General features: G+C 37.3%; 2 protein-coding genes across 7 annotated transcripts; both read left to right on the top strand.

Annotated features, from left to right (window-relative positions):
- The first annotated feature begins 867 nt into the window (after positions 1–867).
- LOC147509554 (histone acetyltransferase HAC1-like) lies at positions 868–16,437 on the top strand. 5 transcript variants are annotated; one of them, XM_086601809.1, is made up of 18 exons: positions 868–1,001; positions 1,821–2,225; positions 2,549–2,657; positions 2,892–3,156; positions 3,320–3,814; positions 3,955–4,094; positions 4,170–5,814; positions 6,464–6,760; positions 6,855–7,133; positions 8,987–9,115; positions 9,313–9,513; positions 9,965–10,107; positions 10,227–10,539; positions 10,812–10,951; positions 14,174–14,252; positions 14,347–14,736; positions 15,368–15,585; positions 15,689–16,437. In XM_086601809.1, the coding sequence occupies exons 7-18, from the start codon at positions 4,408–4,410 to the stop codon at positions 15,801–15,803; spliced, it is 3,711 nt and encodes a 1,236-aa protein (XP_086457935.1). In that variant the 5' UTR covers positions 868–1,001; positions 1,821–2,225; positions 2,549–2,657; positions 2,892–3,156; positions 3,320–3,814; positions 3,955–4,094; positions 4,170–4,407; the 3' UTR covers positions 15,804–16,437. The 5 variants fall into 5 exon arrangements, with proteins under 5 accessions (XP_086457935.1, XP_086457936.1, XP_086457938.1 ...); XM_086601810.1 differs by having other exon boundaries at positions 3,320–3,823; XM_086601812.1 differs by lacking the exon at positions 868–1,001 and having other exon boundaries at positions 1,864–2,225; positions 3,958–4,094.
- A 1,201-nt stretch (positions 16,438–17,638) lies between these two features.
- On the top strand, positions 17,639–24,070 carry HCF173 (high chlorophyll fluorescence phenotype 173). Of its 2 annotated transcripts, XR_015218517.1 has the most exons (13): positions 17,639–18,725; positions 18,897–19,101; positions 19,310–19,385; positions 19,470–19,605; positions 19,720–19,824; positions 20,939–21,019; positions 22,342–22,431; positions 22,526–22,591; positions 22,970–23,101; positions 23,229–23,285; positions 23,365–23,442; positions 23,532–23,579; positions 23,663–24,070. XR_015218517.1 is itself a non-coding variant. In XM_086601807.1 (12 exons), the coding sequence occupies exons 1-12, from the start codon at positions 18,240–18,242 to the stop codon at positions 23,732–23,734; spliced, it is 1,500 nt and encodes a 499-aa protein (XP_086457933.1). In that variant the 5' UTR covers positions 17,639–18,239; the 3' UTR covers positions 23,735–24,070. The 2 variants fall into 2 exon arrangements, 1 of the variants encoding a protein (XP_086457933.1); XM_086601807.1 differs by lacking the exon at positions 22,970–23,101.
- The last annotated feature ends 3,229 nt before the right edge of the window (positions 24,071–27,299 follow it).

Below are 27,299 nucleotides of genomic sequence, written 5' to 3'. Positions count from 1 at the left end.
CAATACAACTATATACACTTCAGTCTTTTGTATTATTATTTTTTCAAAATTTCTATAAGTTACTACTTATTAGTTGTAATTTCAGAAGAAGCTTACCATAAACCAAAAAAAGTTGATTCAATTTTTTTTAGTTTTTATTATTATTATTATTATTATTTATTTATTTTAATTTTAGAAGAAGCTTACCATAAACAAAAAAAGTTGATTAAAATTGCTTTCATTTAAAAAAAAAATGTACATTCCACATTCCTGGCTGGGTACAAAGTAAACATATTGCTAACACCTACTCTGAAAACATTAGTTTGTCTTACAAAAACCCTAAACCATGTCTTTCAGGACAAAAGAGAGGTGGAGAAGCTTTAATCAAATACTAGTAGCAGCAGCCACAAGCCTCTCCAATGCCATCCTGCAGATTACAAGAAAGTCAGTCACTGAATTGGTGTTGTTTGCTGTGTTGTTTGGTTTCCTACTTAGTGTAAAATCACTAAAATGTGATCTTTTCCACCCGAGCCTATGTTAAAGTCTTGATCTGAAAATCGAATTAAACTCCTAGTCCAAAACATCCCTTTGTCGATAGAAACATTGTTATTTACCAAAAAAAAAAAAGACAGAAACATTGTTATACAGCTAAAATACTCATATAGAAACATGAACTACTTTAGCAATCAATGACCAAAGGCTTATAAATGGACTGACCTTCACAAGAGCACGTCCAAATTGTTGTCCAGCTCAGCCCAAATTGTTCCGTCGAGGGTTTGTAACCCGTTTGAGTAACATATATGACCACGACCACGACCACGACCACGACCACTTGGTCGGGTCCCGAACTGGTCCGCTTCTCCATTAGTAGCTTCTAAAAATTATTATTATTTTCTGACTCGCTCGTGCGCGAATTCCTTGGCAGTCTTTTTTCTCTCTCCTCTCTCCTCCACTTCCAACTGTAATAAAAATTTTCCCCCAATACCCAGCTCGTTTCACGTTCGCAAAAAATAAAAATTCAGGTAATATTATTTCTCAATCCTCTTTTTATATTTCTACTATTAGGGCTTTATATAAATATAAATAAATAAATAAATAACCGTACAATTTGTTCTCTCTCTTGCAATTGAAAAAAACAAAACCCTAATTCAATTACGTTATGTTTCTTACTGTATTGTGAAACTGTCGTTATGTAATTTCAATTCGAGCTAAAGGGTACACAATACACCTTTTAATTGGATTGAATTTTGGTTGTAAAGTGTGAATTTTGATTGAATTGGGTTTATTGAATGTTGGGAAGTGGTGTAACTGGGAATTATTGGAGTAATTGTTGGGTTTTGGGTGCAAATTAGGATTAGGTGGAGTAAAGTGTTTGACTTTGTAGTTTTTGAATTGGTATTTTAGTTGTATTGGGGAATTAGTTTTATTTATTGCTTAATAACTGTGAATATGCTACATTTTGAATTAAATGTTTCGTTTGTACAAGTGATATTTTGTATGCGAATTTATGGTAATAATTTCGATTTTTGTTACGTGGAAATATGTGTATATTTAGTGATCAGTTCATGTTGTGTTAGAAGCTGATATTGACATTCACATGGTAATTTGATCAGCTAATATACGTAAGTTATGCAAAAACGATATGCATACGTGATAGATTTGAGAATTCATAATGTTTGAAATTTAGTATGAATCACGTTTCATGTGCATTTTTCTTATTTTAGAAAATGCATGCCACATCTTGATCATGTGTATTGATGAATGCCTAAATATAATGGTGCATGTTTAATTGTATTGATGTAGTTTACACTTTTGTTGATTTGTGTTATATTGTTCTCCAGGGTTCATTGTTCACACTATATACCTGCTCAAGTATTTTGACATAGTCAGAAGGAAGGACAGCAAGGGTTTCTCAGTGATTGATTCTGGGTGGATTTGATCATTGGCTCAGTAGAACTACTATTCTTTGAGATTTATTTCAGATTACCTTATGAGTTTTGTTTCTAGTTGGAGGTTTCACTGTTGGAACTGTGAATGCCTACATATTTAGAAGCACAGCGGAAAATGCATGCGCAGACCCACATCTCAGGACAAGTGCCTATTCAAATTGGATCTCAGTTGTCTGACCTACCTCAGCCCAATGGAAACTCTATACCTTCTCATATACAAAGTCTAGGCGGTCCCCATAATATATACAATATGGGTCCTGATTTTGAGGTGGACCGTCAACGTATGCGGGATCAAATGTAAGAGTTTCAATGTCTAATGTTCTGCTTTTGTGGATGCATGAAAGAATGTTTAAGTTTGAAGAAAATAGCATATTGGAACCCATTCTCCTAAATTCATCCTTATCTCTTATCATAATCTTCAAATGTGTATCTTCAAGTTAACAATTTGGAGATATAGGTATTATACTTAATACTGCTTTGTATTGTATACAATTAAACTTAGTTTGACCATTTTGATTTTTCTCATTTCCAGCGTTTAGTACTTATTATTATTATTTATTTATTATTTTACTTTTTTTGTTTTGGATTTTTATTCTTCTTTAACCTTCTATTCTTTTCAGCTACCAAATAATTCAGCAGCGGCAACAAACAACTCCTGAGATGCAGCCTAGAATTAGAGATATTTCAAGGCGTTTGGAGGAATATTTGTACAAGAATGCAGCCACAAAGGTGTCTTTAAAGCTTGTACCTTAAGTTGTTGTAGCAATAATAGAACATCCCAGATTTTGTTTCTTTATAATGGAACACTGGAACTGAAATAAAATTAACAGTGTATCATTTCCATTTTTTTTTATTGGGGTTAGTTGATATTTCATAGATGTCAATATGTTGAGTAACTATTTTGTGTTCTACAACAAATTTTCCATTTTGTTTCCTAATTTGGGCAGTGTTGTGTATTATTAGGAGGACTATGCGAATGTGAACACGTTGGAGCATCGGTTGCAAACTTCAATGAGACGTTTGTCTTCTACTAACCAGAGCCAACAGTTGCCTCATTCTGTATCTTCTTCTTCATCTATCGGTACGATGATACCGACTCCTGGTATGGCGCAACGTGGAAACTTTAACTCGACCATTTCTTCCTCCATGGACAACTCGAGGAGCTTGTTGCCAACTTCTAATGGGTCTAGTGGTGGAATGTATGGGGGTGCATTCAGTACATCTGATGGTAATTCTTAATACTTTGTTTTTTCTGGATAAAATTTGATTTTCTTGGGAAAAGGATGAAACTGTAGACAAAGTGAGAAATTAACTCACTGACTCACCAATTTCAGTATGTTACACTTCTTTTGATGCCAAATAACCAATTCACTTCTAATCCACTTCCGCAGGACCCATCTCAAATGGGTATCAGCAATCATCTGCAAATATCTCTGTTGGTTCTGGTGCAAACAACCTGATTCCGTCAACTGGTTTGCAAAGAAGTGCAGGCCAAATGATGCCTACACCAGGATTGAGTAGTTCCAATGCGATTCCCAATGCTTTTAACAGTGTTGGTGCTTTTTCTGGTACTGACTCCACAATATCTCAAAAGCTACAGATGCCGAAACAGTATGTTGGTGGTCATAATAGCCGTATCTTGCATAACCTTGGTGGGCAAATGGGCATTGGGCTTAGAAATAGTTTGCAGCAAAAATCGTTGAATTATAGTTTCCCAAATGGGACTTCGAATGGGGTGATAGGATCGATTGGCAACAACGTGCAAGTAACTCATAATCCTGCCGCATCGGAGGGACATTTGAGTGCCTCATATGGTTGCTCCCCAGCCTCTCCTAGGCCTTCACCTTCACACTTTGATCATCAACGACAGCAACACCTAATGCAAAGTAAATTATGTGTGTATATGCCTGCTTTTGTATTTTCCTAAGTGATTCTGTGTGTGCGTGTGGGTCTCTTTGTGCATGTGTGTTTGTCTTGTGCATGGTTCTTTCAACTTATCCGAGTGTATGTTGCATTTTCTGTGCAGCAGCAGCGTTGTCCCAGCAAATGATTCCTCTGACAGCTGATGGATATGGAACGAACACTGCTGATCTTTCTGGGTCAGAGAAGTTATATGGCACCAGGACCTCTGTGGGATCCACAATAAATTCCCATAATATACATTCGGTGAGCATGCAGTCTAAATTAAAACCTTTTTCATCCTTGATGGCTTGTCAATCTAATTTGGAAGCTACACAACAGACAACACATATAAAGCTTCCCGATCAATCAGCAAAGATGAATTTCCAATCCCATGCATCTCAACAGCAGGTGCCTAAGTTTCAACAGCAGGAGTTGCAGCAGCAGCCTCATCTTTTTCAACAACAATTTTCTCAATATCAACAAAAGCAGCAAAGTCAGAATCACCAGAACCTTTTGTTGAAAAGTGATGAGCACAGGCAGCCCGAAGTGACCCCCAGTCTGGGCAGTCAAGCTATGGATGAGCAAGGAATGGATTCCCTGCGTTGAAGTTCAGTACTCAAAGATGACTGAGCAATTTCAACTTCCTGAGTTACAGAATCAATTCCAGCCAACTACTGTTGCTGAAGATCGTTTCAGAGGTTCTCAGATGCTCTGGCATCCATCTGGTCAGGAGGAATTTGGGGGGTTGCCCCTCTCACAAAACTCGAATGAACAAATGGTAAATCAACACCAACAATTACCCGAGTCTCAAAACAATTTTAGTTGCATTTCCAATGGAGCGAATTCTGAAGCCTTATTGCTGGGTCAGTGGTATTCTCAATCACAAGAGAAGTTCCATATAGCAGACCAGTCATCCCAAGGGCATCATGTGCAAGAGGAATTCCATCAAAGAATAACAGAACAAGATGAAGCTCAGAGACCTCTTTTATCACCAAATGGATCAATCACTAGTCAAATCTCTGCTTCAAGACCCAATATAGCACCCTCAATTTCTAATGGTGCTGCTCTAGGACGAGGAAATGCAACCCGTGATAACATTGATCGACAGAGGTGGCTTCTGTTTTTGCTCCACGCTCGTCAATGTTCAGCGCCAGAAGGAAAGTGCATGGAAGTTAATTGCATTAAAGTACAAGAATTGTTGAAACACATGGAGGGATGCAATAATGATCAGTGTAAGCATCCTCGGTGCTATACCAGCAGAATGCTGATTCAGCATCTCAAGAAGTGCTGGGGGCCTGTTTGTCCTGTCTGCATTCCAGTCCGTCAATATATTGAATCACACCGTAAAACTTGTGCTCGTCCTCTCTATAGCGCAGATTTTGCAAATCCCCTGTGTGGGTCCCGAAAATCCTCTGATGCTGAAGATGCTGCTCAGTTGGCTTTTAATACTTGTTCATCCGCTGAAGCTTCACAAGATGTTAAGTCCTTGCTAAAACGCATGAAGGTAGAGCATCCTTCATCATCTCTTATACCAAAGAATGAGAGGTCTCCTGTATCAATCTCAGTTATGAGCCAATCTCATGCTTCTCAGGACGTGCAGTCCCAAATTTGTCGACCCCTCGATACAAATTGTGCATTTACAGAAGCGAGGAGAGGATCTTCTGTTAGCACTGAGAGAGAAAGTCCATTCTTTAATGAGATTAAGAAAGACACATTTGAAAATGTCTATGCTATGAAGCTTGATGATGAGCCCTTGTTTCCAGACCGGCCAGCTGGTCTTGCCAAGCAAGAAAGCATGAAAGATGAGAAAGAAGTCAATCCGGTTAATCTGAGAAATGATCATGAAACTACTATATTGCCCACCGAACACTCAACTGGAACAAAGTCAGGAAAGCCAAAAATAAAGGGCGTGTCTTTGATGGAGCTTTTCACTCCGGAGGAAATCAGAAGGCACATCATTGGTCTCAGGCAGTGGGTTGGCCAGGTTAGTTCTATCAATCTCTTGCACAGTCTACATGTATCTTTTAGACCCTGTATATTTGATCTTGATTGCTTTGGGCCAGAAAATCACATGGTGGGGTAGAATTTCTGTTTAATTCCTTATATGTTGTCTGGCTGTCTGTTATTTCTTGGGTAAATTCTTATAAGTTGTGTCCAAGTAAATGATTGAATTATTGTAACTCATATTGTTCTGGATGTGTCTTTCAACTTTCTCTTTTGATCAGAAAAAGATAAAATATTGATATAATTAGAAAAATACATATATACGGTGAACTTAGCAAGAATCTAAAGACCCCAAGACCAGAGAGCCCGAACCTCCTTTCACCCAGATCAGCAAAGAAAAGAAAAGAAAAGAGCTAGCAAGATACAGAACCAGACCTGGCAATCTTTGACACCTCGTGCAGCCTTCACCAGCACCTCTGGAAACCACAACCCAGACCTCCCCCACCCTTCTGCACTTCACTCCTGTTCCTCCTCATGAATCGAAATCCAGCCACCAATCATCTCCTGAACACTTAAATTCGAGCTCAAACTCTTTATTAGAGAATCAGACTTGATTGTGCTTTCTTCTACAAAACCATATCTGATGGACCATTGTTTATTATCTCCTCTGCCATTTTCTGTAATAACAGAGTAAAGCCAAAGCTGAGAAAAACCAAGCAATGGAGCATTCCATGAGTGAAAACTCATGTCAATTGTGTGCTGTGGAGAAACTTACTTTTGAGCCTCCACCTATTTATTGCACATCGTGCGGTGCTCGAATAAAGCGAAATGCAATGTATTACACACTGGGAAGTGGTGATACACGGCATTACTTCTGTATTCCATGCTACAATGAGGCTCGTGGAGATGCAATTGAAGTTGATGGGGCTAATCTTCAAAAGGCGAAGATGGAAAAGAAGAAGAATGACGAAGAAACTGAAGAATGGGTAATTTCTGTCACTTTACATTTTCTTATTTGCTATTATTTTCCTTTTGTTCTGTAGAAAAACACTTGTTTACAGTCTCCATATTAATTTGCAGTGGGTTCAGTGTGACAAATGTGAAGCTTGGCAACATCAAATATGTGCTCTCTTTAATGGACGAAGGAATGATGGAGGCCAAGCTGAGTATACATGCCCTAATTGCTACATAGGTGAGATTGAAAGTGGAGAACGCAACCCTTTACCACAAAGTGCCGTTCTTGGTGCAAAGGATTTGCCAAAAACGATCCTTAGTGACCACATAGAGGAACGACTCTTTAGGCGATTGGATCAGGAGAAGAAAGACAGGGCAAGGCGATTAGGGAAGAATGTTAATGAGGTGACTTGTCTGAACTTGTGATGTTGTTGTTTGTTTGTTTGTATGTTTTTGTGTGTGTGTGTGTTTTATTTTTTTAATTTTATTTTTATTTTTATTGTTATTGGGGACGAATAAAAGATATACTGATATAACCAGATACAGATAAACTGTTTTACCCATCACCAAAAAAATTAAAAAATAAAAACAAACTGTTACATCTGAGAGCTGCAGATCATCCTGGTGTTAATTTAAATAGTGCCTCTACTACAGCAAGTCAGCAACTTACAAGCCCACAAAGCAAAAACACTAGGACCACAACAATGTAAAGATCAACTGTAGGCACTGTTGTACATCCAACCAAAAAAAAAAACAAAGCGAAAAAAGCTGAAAAAGATCATTTGTCTTATGAGACTCCCATATCGATGTCATTATTTTCATAGCCCTCTGATCTTGCTTTCTGGCTTTTCTGCTCCATGATGTTCCATCGATCATACTGTCTGTCAAAGCGTCCACTGAGACATGGTGTCATGGTGACTTCAACTTTTTCTTACCTGGTTCACTCCAAATCGTTACCTGATCCCGGAATCCGACCTTTGTAACGATTTTGAACCCAGTGTTAATAGATTGGTGGAGCTGAACCTGATCCATCAATACCAATGTGCCTAACTCCACAATGATCCATTGAACCTCAGTGACAGCATTACAGTATCACCTTTCATCGCTGTAGTGTCATCCTTTCCCATTTGCTACCGAGTCCTTGATCGTGTGAACCCAACCCATTTCCAAAGTCGTTGGATGTTAGGTTTAATTCAGCAATGACCTTTACTCTAATCATTCTCTACTTTAAAATTTACATATTCAAAATCTGACTTTGGCTCCCCTATCTCTATTAAAACCTTTATCAACCTCCAAGCTATCTGACAACAATGTTTTCTGATCGATGAAAGACACCCACCGTTGCTAGTCAGTTCTTTAATCATCTGCACACTCCATAGTTGGAGTGTCAGCTCAATGAAATACACCCACCAGACTTCTTTTGAAGCAGCCCTCTTGAAGAACATTTGCCTCATAGTCCAAGGCAATGGCTCCAGTGTCAGACCTTCATGAAATTTCTGAGAATAGATTTTTAAGAAACTTGCGGAACATCCTGATAAGTAGGGAAGTTCTTTCTTCAAGTGATTTTCTATGTATTAATCTCCTTTGTTCAGAACATTGATAGCACTCTCATCACATTGTTTATTATATCTAACAAACTCACATTATTAAGATATCACTAGGGTTTTAGGCTTTTGAGTTTTTGTTTCATGTTATATCTTTGTTAAAGAGACTTAATTTTAAAACATTGTTGTAAAGCTTCTACCTTCAAATGTGTGTGTGTGTGTGTGTTTTTAGAATTTATATATTTGAAAATTGTAATATTACGGTTTTAAGAGATGGGTTTGCACTTTTACTTTGTTGGGAGGAAATAGTGGTACTAGTTTTTGGTTAGTTATGGATGTATGTTGAATGCATGCTTGTGCGATAAACAGTTTCACTAGTAATAGAGGATGACTTTAATGTGATTACTTATTCTGTCCTTACTGCAGAAAAGGAAAAATAATTCAGTTTGGTTAGTTAAGAAGTTTCTGTTTTCCTGCATCATTAATGGTGTTTGTTTATAAACTGAGTCTCTATGTTGCCATGCGCTTCCATTTTGGTGGATGCTTAGTTGTTTCCCAGGAATATTGGGGTCTAACTAGCTCATTTAAGCTAAAAGCCCTCTTGATTTTATGCTCCTTCTATCGGCATTTCATCTTTTAATGTGCATTTTGTATAAAATTTCACATGCATTTTCTTTGTTGCTGTATAATCTGACTATTAGTTAATTTGACCAGGTTCCAGGAGCAGAGGCACTTGTGGTGAGAGTTGTGTCATCAGTTGATAAAAAATTGGAAGTCAAGCAACGGTTCCTGGAAATATTCCAAGAAGATAATTACCCGACCGAATTCCCTTATAAATCCAAGGTGCAAGCCGTCACTAGTATTTTCCTTCATTCATGGCAAATTTATGGATTCTGTATTTTTCTTTTCCGTTTGGGTTTCCGTCCTCTTACATTTAATGGCAGTAAAAGAAAATAAATAATTTCTATGCAATAGATTCATTTGGACTCTGGAGGCTTTTGTAAGCTATTCATATGACGATCCCCAAATGCTTTTTCTAGGTCGTGTTGTTGTTCCAGAATATTGAAGGCGTAGAGGTCTGCCTCTTTGGCATGTATGTTCAAGAATTTGGTTCAGAATGTATGTTTCCGAACGAGCGGCGTGTGTATCTGTCATACCTTGATTCTGTGAAATACTTCAGGCCTGAAATAAAAGCATTTACTGGAGAAGCTCTGCGTACATTTGTTTACCATGAAATCCTGGTATGTTGGTCCTTCTGCCCACAATTTTGTCACTAGATGTATGGATAGATGAAGAGGCTCCCTCTTAAAGTATGATGCAATTGTTGTTTTTAAATTTCATTTGAAGGAAATTGAATTTTTGTGTTCTCAAAACTTAACTGGACTTGATGGTTCATCCATTGCTCATAGCTAGTATGCTTTGGTCCCCCCCTGAAAGATTTTCATGAAAAACACAAAAAACATTCAAAAACCAAGACTCTGATTAAGCTTCGAAGCCCTTTCTTTAATCACTCACTATAATATGTTGGTTATGATGTCTTTGCATCACGGTCAGCTAAATTTGAACCTTGTTTGCAAGGACTGCCCCAGTTTCAGAATGTACTAGATTTGGTAGAAGTTGTCTAATTTTGAACTTCTTTAAGCTTAACCGTTATTGGTTGTAACATTGGTTCTGTATTGTTTCTCTATCTAGATAGCATACCTTGAATATTGCAAGAAACGAGGTTTCACAAGCTGCTACATATGGGCATGTCCTCCATTAAAGGGTGAAGACTACATTCTATATTGTCATCCAGAAATTCAGAAAACCCCAAAATCTGATAAACTCAGGGAATGGTGAGTCTGTCAACCGCCGCAATAAATGTTATAATGATAACTTCCTTCTTGTTAGGTGGAACTTTCCTGTTTTCCCTCTGACTCCTATTCTTGGTTTGCTTTGATATTTCCTTCATTAGGTACTTATCCATGTTGCGGAAAGCTGCTAAGGAAAATATTGTGGTCGAACTCACTAATCTATATGATCATTTCTTTATATCTACTGGCGAAAGTAAGGCAAAGGTCACTGCAGCTCGCCTCCCATACTTTGATGGGGACTACTGGCCTGGTGCTGCTGAGGATATGATCAATCAACTACGTCAAGAAGAAGATGGCAGAAAACAACAGAAGAAAGGAAAAATAAAAAAAATCATAACAAAAAGGGCTTTAAAAGCTGCTGGCCAGACCGATCTTTCTGGCAATGCATCAAAGGACATTCTACTGATGCAGAAAGTAATTATTATTTCCTATGTGATATTAGATATTTCATTTTCTGCTCATCTTGAAAATTTTAAAACCTTAGAAAGTTTGTTACACTTGTTTGTCTTCATTATGAGTGACAGATGCGCAAGATTTGATTTATTTAACTTGTTTGGTTATATGTTCCTATATGGCTGTGATAATAGTTATTAAACTATTAATGAGTGTGTTGTCACATATCTTTAACTTTATTTATCTGTTTCCTTTTTTTTGGAGGCCAACTCACATAGTTTTTTCATTCACAGCTTGGAGAAACCATCTCTCCTATGAAGGAAGATTTTATCATGGTACATTTGCAGTATGCTTGCACTCATTGCTGTCATCTGATGGTTTCTGGGACCCGTTGGGTCTGCAACCAGTGCAAAAGTTTTCATCTTTGTGACAAGTAAGAAGTCTCTATGTGATCTTGTTGTACTTCAATTTTCAGTTTCTATACTTTCCTTGTATTCTCAATCCCCTATATACCGGCCTATTGCCTCATTCATGTTTTATTGTCTTGTAATCATGCTGTATATTAGTTTAGGATCTACCTCCCCTTCCTCTTGCTATCTACCACCCAGGCACCCAGGGTTATGTGGTTGTCATTCTATTCTGACTCTCCCTATTGATATTGCACTCTTAGATAAGTGCTGTTGTGCTTACTCTCTTTTACACGAGGTACATGTCAACATTAGTAGGATATAGGAACTTCATAGTTCATACTAAATTCAGCGTGGGAAGAAGGAAGGTACATGTTATTTGGGTGTATGGGGACTAAGGCTTTAATTCTTGCTCATGCCTCAAGGTTGATGTAATCTTTTCGGTTGTATTAATATATCTATTTTTATCCAACCTAAAATAAAAATAAATACATTTTATCTATCGAAAAAGGAAAAGAAAAAAGGTTCATATGAAATCTGAGCCACGTGTCCATCTTCTTTAATCTCACTGCAATAATTAAATCTGAGTCACGTGTCCACACTAAACTTGACTGTAATCCTACAAGTGTCTAGTGCTGTCAAAAAGTGGCTGTTCAACCCATGTCTTAAGGCAAATGAATAAACAATGGTGTCTGATATATTAGGTTTTGCTAAAGTATGTCTGAACCACAAGTCATTGGTTTACAGTCAAGCTTAGCGTGGACGCATGAAAAGATTGATAGAAATTATGCATTTGCACCTATGTATGGTGAACCTGAGATGAATGGGAGCTAATTGGCTTGGCTTACTCACCTCTCACCCTCAACCAAGCATTGAAATCTTAATTGTTTCTCATTTAGTTTTGGTTGGGATATAGGAATTGTGCGAATGTCTGATACAAGTTGTCCAGAGAAGTCAACTTTGAAACATATATTGAATACAATTTCATACGCTCCTATTGAAGTTTCTTGATGTATCACAATATTTGCACAATCCATATGTCGATCTCATAATAGAGGTGTTCTTTTCCTTTTTTTACTTGTTGTCACGATCAATAACGACTAACGATGAAGATATTAAACATAAGGTTGAGATAACCTACATACACATATGAAGGGAACACATAAAAACAAATATCCAAAATACCACCCGATCAAGGATAGTGATACATAATATCCTCTGATGTAAGATTACAATGTGAATTTGATGACCATGTGAATTGGAATATGTTTTATTACAGTGTGATGGGACGGGGTTTTGGGTCTAAATATAGAGCGAGATGTATCTGGACACATTCACATTAACAGATTGCCGCAGGGTTTTTTGAGAGTTCTAGAGGTATCTGGCATGGCAGTACTTTATCCCCTTTTCTTTTGCTCATGTGCCGTAGAAATTTTTGATAAGATGTTTGAGAGAGTTAATCAGTTAGGTGTTTTAGATGGTTTTAGAGTGGTCTAGGATCAGATTTTGATTTATCATTTCCAGTTTGTTTATGATATACAATGGTTTTCTGGGGCATGATTTGGAGCAATGGAGACATCTTAGGGGGCCATCCTGTGGCGCACTATCTTTGGGTTGACTGGGTGAGTGATGTGGATAATGTGGATTGTTTCGTCTCCTTTTTTGGTGGTAAGGCTAGTAATCTCAGTAATCTCCCTTCCAGATACGAAGGTCTTCCTTTGGGAGCTAGATACTAGATATAGTTATCAGGAGATTTAGTCATAGGCTGGCTGGGTGGAAGGGTGATCGAGTGATCTCAATCAAAAACTCTCTCTAGCTTTCTTGTTCACTTTATGTCCGTATTCTATATGCCCAATGGTGTTGCGGCTAGATTGAATACGATTATAAGGAGTTGCTTTTAAGATGACATTGAAGACTGGTGACAGATTTAGGTTTCATTTGGTTAGCTGGAAGAGGGTGTCTGTCTCGACAGGATGGTGGGTTAGGTATTAGGAGATTGCAAGCATTTGGAAGAAGGTAATAGTGTCTAGATTTGAGAGTGTGTTTTGGGTGGAAGAGTGGTTATGATACCATACCTTATAGTTGTGGTGTTTGGAAAGACATTTACAAAGTGAGAGAGGTGTTTTTACAAGCAAATTAGATTTGCTCTAGGCTATTGTGATAGTATCCGTTTTTGGGTGATTGCTTGGTTAGATCATAGGCATTTGTTACGCGTTTTCTTAGGCTTCATACCTTATTTGACTTAAATAATCATCCCCGATTGATTTTTTATAACAGACCATAACGGTTCAATGGCTTGGGACCTTGGTATTACAACTCTCTTTGATAGGGATATGAGTTTAGATTCTATCCATACTGTGAGTCTGTGAGACTAGACAGAAAGGGAGATTTTCTAGTAGATCCTTGTACTTTTTTGTGTTGATCTTAAAGTTCTTCAAAATTTATCTAGTCGGAGTATTTGGGTTTGAGAAGTTCCTTCAAAGGATGCCTTTTTAGCTTGGTGTGCATCCTTTGGTAAAATCTAGACAATAGACAATTTTAGGAAGAGACATGTCAATGGAGGGTATTCTTAACTTTTATCCTGTGTTTGAGGGATAGGGAATTTGTGAATTATTATGCTTTTTCCTTTTTCTTGGTGGGTTTGGTGTTATATCGCTGATGAAGTTATTAGTCTCATGAAACTTGAGAGTCCATCTTAGAAGGTGTGCTGTTTTTGGAGCATGCGACTTCGTGCTAGTCTATGGGGTATATGGATAACCTTTGACAGAGACGTTTGAAGGAGGTTTTGATCAAGTTCTGTTTTTTATGTTTGTTTGATGAATCTGTTAACCATACCCTTATTTTGACGCCAGGGGTCCATAGGGTTTGGGAGGAGGCGTTCTATCTAAATCTAACTTTGGACTAAATTCAACATACTATACCTGAAATTATCGTGTAAGATGCCGATATATTGTGGTCGAAATATTGAGTGCTTTTTTCGTAAAACATTTTATAAAATCTTGCAGTAGTAACTGTGGTGGTTGGGTTTGTGCATTCAATTTTTATTATTTAGCAAAATATTGCACATATTGTGTTCTGTATTTTGAGACAACTCATCTTTGTGTTCTACTTCTGCCGATCAAGATTTGAAATTTGGGCTTGGTATCAATGAATCATCAACTAATGTGTGTTGAGGAAATTGACTCTTTAATACTTCTAATATTATTGTAAGTTGGAGCTAATTTTAATGTCTACTTTACTTGCTACAGATGTTATGATGCAGAGCAAAAGCTTGAGGATAGGGATAGACACCCTATCAATAGTAGGGACAAGCATCTATTGCATCCAGTATGTTTTCAAATTTTACACATGCTATCTAGACATCTAGTAAACTGTACTGGCCATTCATAGGAGTTCTTAAGTATACGAAATGTTTATACAGGTTGAAGTGAACGATGTGTCTGAAGATACAAAGGATAAGGATGACATTCTCGAGAGTGAATTCTTTGACACCAGACAGGCTTTTCTAAGTCTCTGTCAAGGAAATCATTATCAGTATGATACTCTACGCCGAGCTAAGCATTCCTCTATGATGGTCCTGTATCATCTCCACAATCCAACTGCACCAGCTTTTGTGACTACATGCAACATCTGCCATAACGACATTGAGACTGGTCAGGGATGGCGTTGTGAGAGCTGCCCAGATTACGATTTATGTAATTCATGCTATCAAAAGGATGGCGGTGTTGATCATCCCCACAAGTTGACAAATCATCCTTCTGCTGATCGTGATGCACAAAACAAAGAGGCTCGGCAGCTTCGAGTTTTGCAGGTAAGCTTCTTTCTTTGTAATCACTTGTGGATACTGAATTTAACTGCGAATATAATAATGGTATGTAAGCAGTGATACAAAAAAAATTTATTCTTTGAACTGTCGGAAATGGATACTGAGGATATGCTTTTAAGTATTTAGTTTTAACCCATGCATTAAGGTGTGATCATTTCTTACTATTACTTTAATGCTGTAATCAACGTAGCTAGATTTTGTCATTTAACCTCCCCATATTTTTTCTGATCATTTAATATGAAAATTCTGTACTGCATGAGACAAGTACAAAGATCAAGATGCTTTCCCAGAAAATACGATCCCCGTCAGTTCATCATTTGGGAACCTAGCCACCCGAAGAGTTTTTGTAATGTCAAAATTCATCACTAAGTGTTTATAAATATTTCACAGCACATGGGAGATGACTATACACGTACAATAATTAACAAGTACAAGTTATGGAGAATGGTTGAATTGATTAATAAGTACAATTGGACACCCCCTCCCCCTCCACCCCGGCCGAGCTATTTCAACTCACCACTACTTAGTACAAACCTTTTCGACCAACAATTTATTTATTATTTTAATGTATGATTGGCATTTTCGTGTACTTAGATAATTTGTTTGTTTGATGCAGCTTCGGAAAATGCTTGATCTCTTGGTGCATGCCTCTCAATGTCGCTTTCCACAATGTCCATACCCAAACTGCCGCAAAGTCAAGGGTCTATTCCGTCATGGTATACATTGCAAGACACGTGCTTCAGGAGGTTGTGTTCTCTGTAAAAAAATGTGGTATATTCTTCAACTGCATGCCCGAGCTTGCAAAGAGTCAGAGTGCCATGTACCACGTTGCAAGTGCGTTCAATATTACCTTCCTTCTTTAAGCATATGTATCTGCTGTGTCTTATCTTTATCTTGTGTGGTTGTATAACTTGTTTCAATGTGCGCTCTTTCCCAGGGATTTGAAAGAACATCTGAAAAGGTTGCAACAGCAGTCTGATTCTCGACGGAGGGCTGCAGTCATGGAGATGATGAGGCAGAGAGCTGCAGAAGTTGCAGGGAGCAGTGGATAATCAAGTTTTAATGTGATTCGACTGACATCTGTCCCTGACTACTCCAAGAAAGGTTCTCTGTGGCCAAGCTATTCAACAAGAAGCTGTTCGAGGTTGAGGATTGACCCGATCTTGTCAGAGTGAGATGTGCTTTCATGACATAGCTGACCTGTTGATCACATGCATGGGAGGTGATTTCATACTTCCGTGTGTTACATTCTCTTGAAGAATGTGAATTGAGGTTTAGCTGCCGACAGGTGCTCGCTTTCTATGATGACTGCTAAATTGGAGCTTTCCAACTCAGATGTGGCAAGGCTATTGACCTCGCGTTGGGCCCAGTCAGGTGATTCTTTGATTTATCTTCTGCATCCCAGTTTTATCCTGGATGCAGGTGTACCATAAAAGTCCTATAATGGCCGTGTCTTCCTAAAAGGAAAATGGGAGCCAGTTTTTTTTTTTTTTTTAATTATTCATTGTATATTAATATATTTCTAGAGAGAGAGAGAGAGAGAGAGAGGGGCGGCAGCATTGTTGTTCTGCCCCAATGTGTTTCCCTCTGATCTATTTTTGTACATGTATTTGTTTTATAGACATGGAAAGGAAAGGAAACAATCTCCAAATCAGTTTTCCATTTTATAATTGTTTTTCCATGTCATTCAAATATGTTTATTTGCGTTCCTTAATCTCAAAATTGCACATTCCTTAATTCTCATGTGAACTAAGAGCATCTTTAGCAGTGATATCAACCTAGCATCAAACACCAAATTCTCAATTTTAAGAGAATTACATGTTGATGAAAATACCAAAAAAACACCAAACCAAACACCAAATCGACTAATATTTGGTTCCAGGTTTGGTGCTATATCAAATCACTCACGCAGTTTTGCCAACACCGCGTGGGCTTGGGATTCTAATTGGGCTTATATGGCGCAGTTTTCACAAAACCGCGCCAGAGATTGGGAAAGAAAAAAAAGAAAAAAAAAAAGTTTTCAAAAGCTGCGTGGTCTTACACATTAGTTGGGCTTTAGTGGCGTGGTTTCTCAAAACCGAATTGTGGTGATTGGTGTTTTTTGATGTTGGGCCTAAAGCGGTGTTTTTTGGTTCAAAATTTTGGTGTTTTTTTGGTTGCTCTCCTAAAGATGTTCTAAGGTGTCTTCTGACTCTAGTTCCAGATCTATGGCTTTAAAAAAGGGAAAATTGAAAAGTACTTCCGGATCTATGATTCTTGCTACAATGCCACTTAGCTCGTGCGTTTTACCTTGCATTCTATTCTACATGTCAATGGGTTAAGAACTTGGGATCCTGGTTCCCATTTGCTTTCGGTTTTAAAGCCAGGCCTAAAATGAAAAACCAAAAGGAGAAGGGTTATATACATATACAACCATAGTGTAAAATATCATGATATAGGTATTTATCGATATTCAATTTTTGGATATGTATCGTGGATATATCTTTCTCTTTGGGGATATTTGACATTGTTTCATATGTAAATATCATAGATATATCCAAAATATCGACAAATATTATAGATATTGTGGATATTTATTGATATATCATAATACATTATTTATATTTATTTGAAATATAATAGTAAATATTAAATAAAATTGTTATATACACAAAATATCGTTAAATATCACAAAATATCATCAAATATCGTCAAAATATCATTGATATTTACAGTCGTATATATCTCTAAACCTATCGTGATATTTATATATATTTCTCTAAAATCTGGATAAATATCTTCAAATATCGCGATATATCAGGATATTTTGTACTGTGTATATAATATATACATTGTCCAACAAGAAAATTTGAGATAAAATGGAAAAGCCCAAGTTGACTTTATTTTTGTGTGTAATTGGAGGGGTAGTTAACCCAATAGAAAACTATGGTTTGGGTGTAAAGGTGACAGATAGATGGTGATTGGTGATGAGTATTGCCACGCTCAAATTTTGGTAGCCTATGATTCCAATGGTTGCCACTCATTTTCTTTCTCTTCCTCTTACTCCACCTGGATCAAGATCAGACCAATATCCATACATTTCATTGTACAGTCATACAAACAAAAAACAAACCATCCATTTGCATGTTCATCCTTATTTTGAATTCATTCCCCCTCTTCCATTGCCGCTAAGCGCAACAAGAACAAGATGACTGCTGCTACTGCTCCTGCTTCTGCTTTTCATCACCATCCTATTTCTCAGAAATGGAAACCCGGGTTTTCTTCGTCGTCCGAGTTTCTCGGGTTTTCTCTTCTGCCAACAAAGTAGTAGTAGTAGTAGTAGTAGTACTATTACTACTAGCAGTAATCATAGTAGTAGTACCCAAAGACTTGTCCCTTCTAGAACAAGAACTATCCCATGCTGCGAAACACGCGGAACAGGAGGAAGGGATGAGAAGGAATTAGATGAGAGCAAACAACAACTACAAGCAGCTTCTAAATCCAAGTCCATGACTATTGGCCTTGAAGATGTTAACCCGGTTGGCCTGGGGCGTAAATCACGTCAGATATTCGACGAGGTATGGCGGAAGTTTTCAGGACTTGGACAGATATCAAGATCAGTTGACGAAAGCCTGGACACTGTTCTTATTAGGGAGGGTGGTCCTATGTGCGAATTCACTATTCCAGGAGCTCAGAATACTACTGTCCTAGTTGTTGGCGCCACCAGTAGGATTGGTCGCATTGTTGTCCGGAAACTTATGCTCAGAGGTTACAGTGTGAAGGCTCTTGTTAGAAAGGCTGATCAAGAAGTGGTTGACATGCTTCCAAGGTCAGTGGAGATTTTGATTGGGGATGTAGGTGAACCTTCCACACTCAAGGATGCCATCCAAGGTTGCAATAAGGTCATTTATTGCGCGACTGCTCGTTCCACCATCACAGGTGATCTCATTAGGGTTGATCATCAAGGAGTATACAACATCGCCAAAGCATTTCAGGTTTCAGCCCCTACTTAATCATAAAGTATCGCACAACTACCGCCTCTGTTAATTTGCTTCTTCATTTATGCTCTATATTCAAACTCACTGGCTCAATCTGCGCACATATTCATTGCTATGTTCAATTCTTCAATGGGCATGAGTATATTATTGATGAGGTATGCCTTGTAGGATTACAACAACAAATTGGCACAGCTAAGAGCTGGAAAGAGCAGCAAAAGCAAGCTCTTGATCGCAAAATTTAAATCAGAGGAATCATTGAATGGGTGGGAAGTTCATGAGGGAACTTACTTCCAGGACGTTGTTGCTACTAAGTATGATGGTGGTATGGATGCCAGCTTTGAGTTTACTGAAACTGGAAGTGCTGTTTTCTCAGGTAATGGAAGTTGCTTGCTTCACATCATCTCAACGTACAGTTTGAGTATTAATTGATAATGAAACTGAGTGCAGATCATAACTATTGAGTTTGTGGAATAACCACAAGGGGGAATGTTTGTGATGCAATACCAATCAACATCTACTACTGTGAGGAGGAAGAACGAAACTGAGTGCATATTGATCCTAACTCCTTTTACTTACTGTAGGATATGTTTTTACTAGGGGAGGATATGTGGAGCTTTCTAAGAAACTTTCACTTCCATTAGGTTCTACTCTTGACAGGTAACTTACTTTCCAGTAATGATACTGCATCCTACAAAATTGTGCCATGCTTTCTTCTTATTGTTGGTTTATCGTCACTGTTAGGTATGAAGGTTTAGTTCTCTCTGTTGGTGGCAATGGAAGATCATTTGTCATAATTCTTGAAGCTGGCCCTTCAGCAGACACAACTCAAAGCAAAATGTATTTTGCACGAATGAGCACCAAAGTGGGATTTTGCCGGGTGAGAAACCTCGTTTCTTATAGACTACCTCCAATGAAGTTTAAGGACATATTAAAGGGTGAAGGATAACTTATTCTTACGTGTTCACTCTAAGTTTTTTTCTGCATTTGGCAGGTTAGAATACCTTTCTCATCCTTCCGTGCAGTGAAACCGGACGATCCACCACTAGATCCCTTCCTTGTACATACTTTGACCATACGTTTTGAGCCAAGAAGGCAGGTTGGTCTTAAACTTTAATTCTCTTTTGAACCTTTTGATTTAATAATTGTTCATAGCACAACTCAAATAGAAATTCATAGGGACAATACTTCATCAACATTTATCTACCTGAAAAATCACAAAGAAGCTACTCCCTCATGAACCCTAGGCAACTTTTGAGTTCCACCAACTTCATTCAACACTGGGCTGCTTGTGCGAACAGCTTATGATCGGGTGTTGGGTCATTAACATCTCCTCAGCATTGTTATAGTTTGATTGATATCTAAACTGCTACAACAGATGTCTTTAATGAATACTGACCATAAAACAAAAGTTAAGGAACTGAATATAGGACAGAAAGGTAAGTGATACGTTATTACCAGGACCGCGTTCTCTTTCCTAACCTCCTTCACTTCGTTTGATCTGTCAAGAGATCTTAAGAATTTTGGATGATTAACCAAGAAATTGGTTGAGGTGCAACTCTTCTCATTTGTTCACCAATCTGAGACATACTGCAGAGAATATTTTGTAGAGAGCACTCTAAAATTGATCCCAAAAGTTTTATCACACTTGTTAGAAAGGCACCCTCCGCTCATGGTAAGAGGACATAGCTGACAATATGATATTCCTAGAGTAAACGAACGTATATAATCGGACAAACGTTTCAAAGATTGGATACAATATAGCTGGTATACATTAACCAAACCAGATGTTCCAATTACCTCTACTATGGTCTCCGAGCTTTTCTGTCTAGCAGCAATCAGTGGACATAATTCTCATATCACGCCATTCACAGTGTACTGGCACTTCCACTTCCACTGGCAATTGCCTTGGGTTTCTGGTGTGTGTATGCATTAGCCTTGTTAAAACCAAGTACATTTTTTCAAGCATTTGGCTATGCATCTCTTTGCAGTAGTGCAAATTCAAAGGCACTGGTGTTGCTTTACACACCTTTACTTAAAAACACTTTTCTAAAATCAGTAATGGGATGAATTCAGGTCTCTAAATTTCCACATAAAAATGTAGGACCTAGTATAGCTTCAGTGAAACAATATGTAGTTCCATATGTTGAAGGATTTAATATTTCTTTTTTAGCGCTGTTCTTTATATACTCTTCTTATTTTCCTTAATGCAGAGATTTGGTGAAGCACCTGCAGGAAGTAAGCAAGACTTGAGAAGCTTCAAATTAATATTAGAGTACATAAAAGCTTTGCCTGTAAGTGCTATCCTTTTTCGATACAGTACTCATTGACTTGTCCATCGGTTTTAAGATATCACTGTATTTATAAGTCATTCAATATATTCGATACACTTAATTGAAAGGCTGTGCATACTGCATACACACAAAATAGTTGTGGGTGAGCGAGTTTTGCCTACTCAGTGGAAGTGGATAAATAAGAGCTTTACACTATATATGGATCCAAATACGAAGTGGCAGCTTGAAGTTGCAATAAGTAAAACTTCTCTAAACACCACCACCACCTCGGACACACACACACTAACCCTACACAAAATTCAGAAACAAAAATAAGGATATCAGTAAACACCAAAACCTGAGCGCGTTTTTGCCGATCACAGTGATCTTGAAAGGTCCACTTTGGGAGCTCAAACCTGTGTACTTGGGAACCTGAATATATCAAGATCTCCATATTTTTAAAATGGTAGTTTTTTCCCCAGAATGCAAAACAAATTCCATCGTGCATAACTAGGTCAATTGTAAGTGACTATTGCAAACATGTGCCCAGCTCCTGTACTTTTATTCTGCATGAAAGGAGAAGAGTATCTCCTATTTGACTAAGTAAAGGTTGTTCTGCTGTTACAAACTCAGGATGACACTGTTATCAAGGCGTTGATTATGTGTTAACATGTCATGCCAAACTCAATTCAGGTCACTTGGTTGTGTTGGGATTCACACAATGAAAATGGATGGGGAATGATCCACCACAAAGTGAGAAAAGTTCGAAGTCTAGTGATCCCGGCTAAATCAGTCCCCTTTCCCCGTTTTATACAATTCTCAAAGATGCAGATAGAGAAGAGAGAGCCTTTTCTTAGCCGCTGATTTTACAAGATTATCCACATAAATGAGTGTGCTTGTCTTTGAAACTTGGTAATGTTTGATGAACACAATGAACGAGATAGGGCCATGATGTACAACATAAACGATAAGGAAACCAGAACTTGGACAAATACTATAGAAACCTCTACCTTGTAGTGTATGATATATTCCACATTTGCATTTGTGTTAGATGAAAGTAAACAGAATGAGAATGCTCATACATGTAACTTCCCGAATGAGTTTCTAAGTTACGTTTATATATATGTATATATATATATACACACACACTTTTCCCCTGTACCGTGTTTTATCTGTAACATTGGCTGTTTATCAAGGGACATTCAGTTTTACCGAACCTAAAAAGAAAAAAAACCACTTTCATCACTATATGTACTGAAATGCTTTGCCGTTCCTCCCAATATTCCCAATTTTACCAAACCTACATATGCATCCTTATGTGAGTAATGTTTGGATCTTTGCAGACTGGGCCAGAAACAGATTTTGTATTGGTCTCGTGTACAGGATCAGGAATTGAACCAAAGAGAAGGGAGCAAGTCCTAAAAGCCAAGAAGGTCTAACACTTGCAAACTATTTTCTGAGTGTCAAATCTTATATATTCATGTTGTATAGATATCTAAGTTTAGCTTCGCTGTCGAGCTTGTCCAGGCTGGAGAGGATTCTCTTAGACGGTCAGGTCTTGGTTACACAATTGTTCGCCCTGGTCCTCTGCAGGTACTATATCTTGAATTCTATCTGAATTTGAACATAAAATTTTGAAACATCAACTTCAATGTATTTGTCCCTTTATCACATTAAAACTAACTGAGGCTTTGGAGTACAGTGACTTTTAAACTCAGCTAGTCCTAGTTATAATTTGACTACTGATTTTCATAACCTCTTTGAATTAATTAAAATCTCCGAGGGAATGGACATAGCTTTCATTTTAGGTAGGCTGTAAGTTGATAATGGAACCAAGTTACACATATTTCAAACACAAGAACATTGAAAGGCAGCAGAGAGCTATTTGAGATTACTGTTTTTATTAGTTTTAACAATGGCTTCAGAGATGAGGAACACTCATGAGTAACAGGAGCATGTATATTTCTACAGGATACGAATAGGGCTTACCAGCAAGTGGACATGGATAATGAATTAATTACACTTATCGGTTTTTTAAGTATGATTGAACAGAGTCCTCAAAGTCATCTGTGGCCAAAACAGTTTCAGCGATGACAAATGCCAGTAAAGAACAAGCAATTAGCTTCAATAGTAGCACATTCTTTTATCTAGTTCCAGCTGCGTAGCTTCTGTAGCCTTTCTGCTGCACAGAGCAACACTTAATAGTTAATTCTTAATATTGGTGACCCAGGAAGAACCTGGCGGGCAGCGTGCTCTGATCTTTGATCAAGGGAACAGGATTTCTCAGGTAAAAAATTGTGACATTCCATCCTACATAATTAAATATTTTCATATCACATCAGTGTTTCATCAATCACTTGGTGCAGGGAATCAGCTGTGCCGATGTGGCTGATATCTGTGTGAAGGCATTGCACGATTCATCTGCAAGGAATAAAAGCTTTGATGTGAGTGTTGCTTCTCGTATTACACATTTATTTTCATGGTCCGTTAAATTTAACTAAGTGATAGGACTAAGGCGATTTTCATGTAATAGGTGTGTTATGAATACATGGCTGAGCAAGGGAAAGAGCTCTATGAACTGGTAAGAATTTCCAAAATTTGAGTTGTTTGTTTATGCTGGTTGGTGAAATGCTTGTAAGTTGTAACACTATCTACTTCGTGTAGGTGGCACATTTGCCAGACAAAGCAAATAACTATTTGACACCGGCTCTATCAGTTCTAGAGAAGAACACTTAATCTCATCTACCTTACCGTGATCCCTTTTTTGTAGTCTCGGTTTGTTTCATTCAGATGACAAAGAACTATCCTGATCCCATGGCGATAAGGGCTCTGTTCAAGTACCGGTGTTTTGCTGTGTTTGTACGAGAAAACGAGAACTGTAAATGTGTATAAAAGTATATTTCTCATAAATCCAAATTGGATGTCCATAGAGTGAGAGGGAGTTGACGGAATACAGGACGTATATTCTGTAGATAGTCTTTACAATGCGGGGGAAATGTGACATTGAAGGGATGTTGTGAGCATATATACTCTCAGTATATCTAATTCTGTTCTAAAGAAGGAAAAACCACATATCATCTGTCCTTTTGTTTGACTATGCCTGGTTGTAGGTTCATGCTTCTCTTTTAAATACAATGGTGTCGCAAAGTTAAACTAGTGAGTGTGCATGTGTTTGTCATGTAAAGCCCCTTGAAGAGGCTACTTAGTTTAGTTTAATCAGTAGAGCAGCCGGTGATGAAGCTAAGAAGCTTGGAGATTTTTATGACTAAAAGTTAATTGTATCATTAGCGGAATCAAAACTAATAATTGAGGCCCTTCACTGTCTGAGTGAGCAAGGCACACTAAGCCAAACAGTGTAGAAACAGTACTGCCACATTGCGAGATCCTAACATTTTTATTGAGATTAGACTTGATTTTATGTCTAGCAAGAAAGGACTAGTTAAGCCCAGATTAAGCGTCTGCGGTCAACATAGTGAACGGTGACACTCCTGAAAACTGACACTACAGTCTAGAAAGGTAGGTTAATTGGGTACTTATCAAATTGGATTGGAAAACCCTCCAAAAAAAAATAAATTTTACAAATTTGCCATCAAAGTCCAGGCCCAACAATGAATTCAACCGGTCTTGCCATAACGAAATCTTCGGGTCGTTTGAGTGTACACTCAAACGGTCTCATCATGTCATTTGAGTATACACTCAAACGATACCACCATGTCGTTCTGGTGTACATCCGTGGTCTGAGCTTGTCGTTTGAGAATTGGCTCTTGGAATCTCCATAGAACGGTCTGATCGTACCGTTTGAGTGTATACTCAAATGGCTTGGCCATATCATTTGAGACAGAGCTCTTTGTTTTTTCCATAGAACGGTCTGACCAGGTCGTTTGGTATCACATGCAAGCGGTATGATTGGGTTGTTTGGGACTTTTATGGGGCAAACTTGGGGAGTCGTTTGGACTAAAATAATTGAGAAGTTCTAAACCAAGAAAATTCCTAATTAACCAATGATTAGCCCGATTAACCAATAAAAATTGATTACATAAACACCAATTACACTTTTCTTATACATAAACACCAAACACTTTTCTTATAATACAAAATCATTAATCGATTATAATTATTGTACAATAATTTATTTAAACAATGATCTGCAAAATTGAATTAGTAATGATCAATAATCAATACATCCAAATTGAATTAGCAAAATTGAAATCCGATTTAAAAAATTAGGTTAGGAACAACACAATTAGTTGCACCAACACAATTACATGCACTCTGCACTCTTTATCTGTTATGACACAGTATCTATATAACCAAGTTAAAACATGTAATTAAACATGCCAAAATCTAAAATAATAATTTGTTTTATATCTAAACTTGTTATTTTTCATTTTTTTTTTTTCAATTGTGAATCATAAACTAGTTTGGGTTTAGGGTTTGGGGTTTAAGGTTTAGGGTTTGGGGTTTATAAATTTCGTACCAACATATTTCACTATATTATTTGAAATAATAATTTGTTTTAGAGGGCTTCTAGAGTGCGCAGGGTGGGGTGCACCCAAATTTCGCATGCGCAGGATTTTCAACCACACATTTTGAAGGGCAAAACCGGAATAACTGGGTGAAGAAGTTTCAATTGGGTCACTAACCTACCCATTAACCCACTAGTTGTAGCATACTTTAGTTAAACTACTACATATAACATATACGTTAGTATCGAACAATAAATGATATATTGAATCTAGTGAACGAGATTAGGCACAGCTGGAAGAGGAGATAGTGTTGATGGAAAATTCGGTGGGACAATTGGAGGAACTTCATGAAGCACCTGTGACCTATTAGCTCGAGACATAGTTGCATGTGACCTTTTGAAAATAAGGGTGCGGTCTGTGTTGACTATTGTAGAGAGTCCATGCTCGTTGTCCTTCTATAGCTCGTTGTCTTTCCTCTATAGAAACAAAACTTTAGTGCAAAGTATTAGGAAACCCCGTTACTTGCTTGTTGCACTCAAACCATGTCCTATATAACCCAGGATTAGATACTTCAGTAATATGATACTCTTACTCACATAGTCAATAATATGATATTCAAAGTTACATATACTTCAATAGTATGATACTATAAATCACATATTCTATAATATGATACTATTTGTTACATATATTGCAGGAATATGATACTATAAAGCCCATAATACTTCAATAATATGATACTCTTAGTCACAAATTCAATAATATGATACTCTAAGTTACATAGACTTCAATAGTATGATACTATTAATTCCATATTCAATAATATTATACTCGTAGTTTCATATATTTCAGGAATATGATACTATATATCACTCACATAATACTTCAATAATATGCTACGCTTAGTCACATATTCAATAATATGATACTCGAAGTTACATATAATTCAATAGTATGATACTATAAGTCATATATTCAATAATATAATACTCTGAGTTTCATATACATTTAAGTGCTACAAAACTGGTGTTGAGATTAATAAGCAATCACTTAAAAGAAGTTTAATCATATGATAAAAGTTTGTGTTTAATCATATGATAAAACCATTGTATCTGAAACTATTTTTCCTAAAAAGTCGGCATACAATCTGAGATTGCGTCTAGTTAGTGCAACTTTGTTTTGTATGTCACTACATTATGGATTCCATATAGTAAAGAAGATTTATGTTAAAAAGAGAGTTATAGAGTTCTGACAGGTTATTTTCATACTTGTCATGTGTTCACAGTGCAAACGTGTTACATCAGATTGTATCTTAACTGCTAGCATGGCTGAACAGACATAACAAAATGGGTTATTACTAAAAAAATTACAACAAAATGAGCAAAAAGACATAGATAAGTGCTTCAGTTTAAAAAAGTTGTCAAGTGCTTGTCAAGTGCTTCAGATATATACATCATGAGCATTATAGAGTTGCAATCATAAAAATGTCAGGTTACATCTTACCAAGCTAAAACTTGCAATCAGAAAAAGAGAGAAAAATGTTAGAATACATCTTACAAGGAGCCATCTTACAAAGCTATAACCGTGCAAAAGTTCAAAGTTGAACTTTGCATTACACATTACATTTTTCAATTTATTTTTAGGTTTGAGAATTCAGACAGAGTCATTTTTAGTGTAACAATGGGTTCCGCAGTCAAAATGGTTGTTTTCTTTCTTGATGCCATCTTCATTGCATCACGAAGCCATTGAAATCCCTAGCAGCTCTTGCATTTCAAATACTTTTCTCCAACATTTAATCCATAATTGGTAGTCTTAACAGTCCTCCTCCCCTTACA

Source organism: Coptis chinensis, chromosome 3 (assembly GCF_015680905.1).
Source record: "Coptis chinensis isolate HL-2020 chromosome 3, ASM1568090v1, whole genome shotgun sequence".
Taxonomy (NCBI): Eukaryota; Viridiplantae; Streptophyta; class Magnoliopsida; order Ranunculales; family Ranunculaceae; genus Coptis; species Coptis chinensis.
This window is presented reverse-complemented; position numbering and strand designations above follow the sequence as displayed.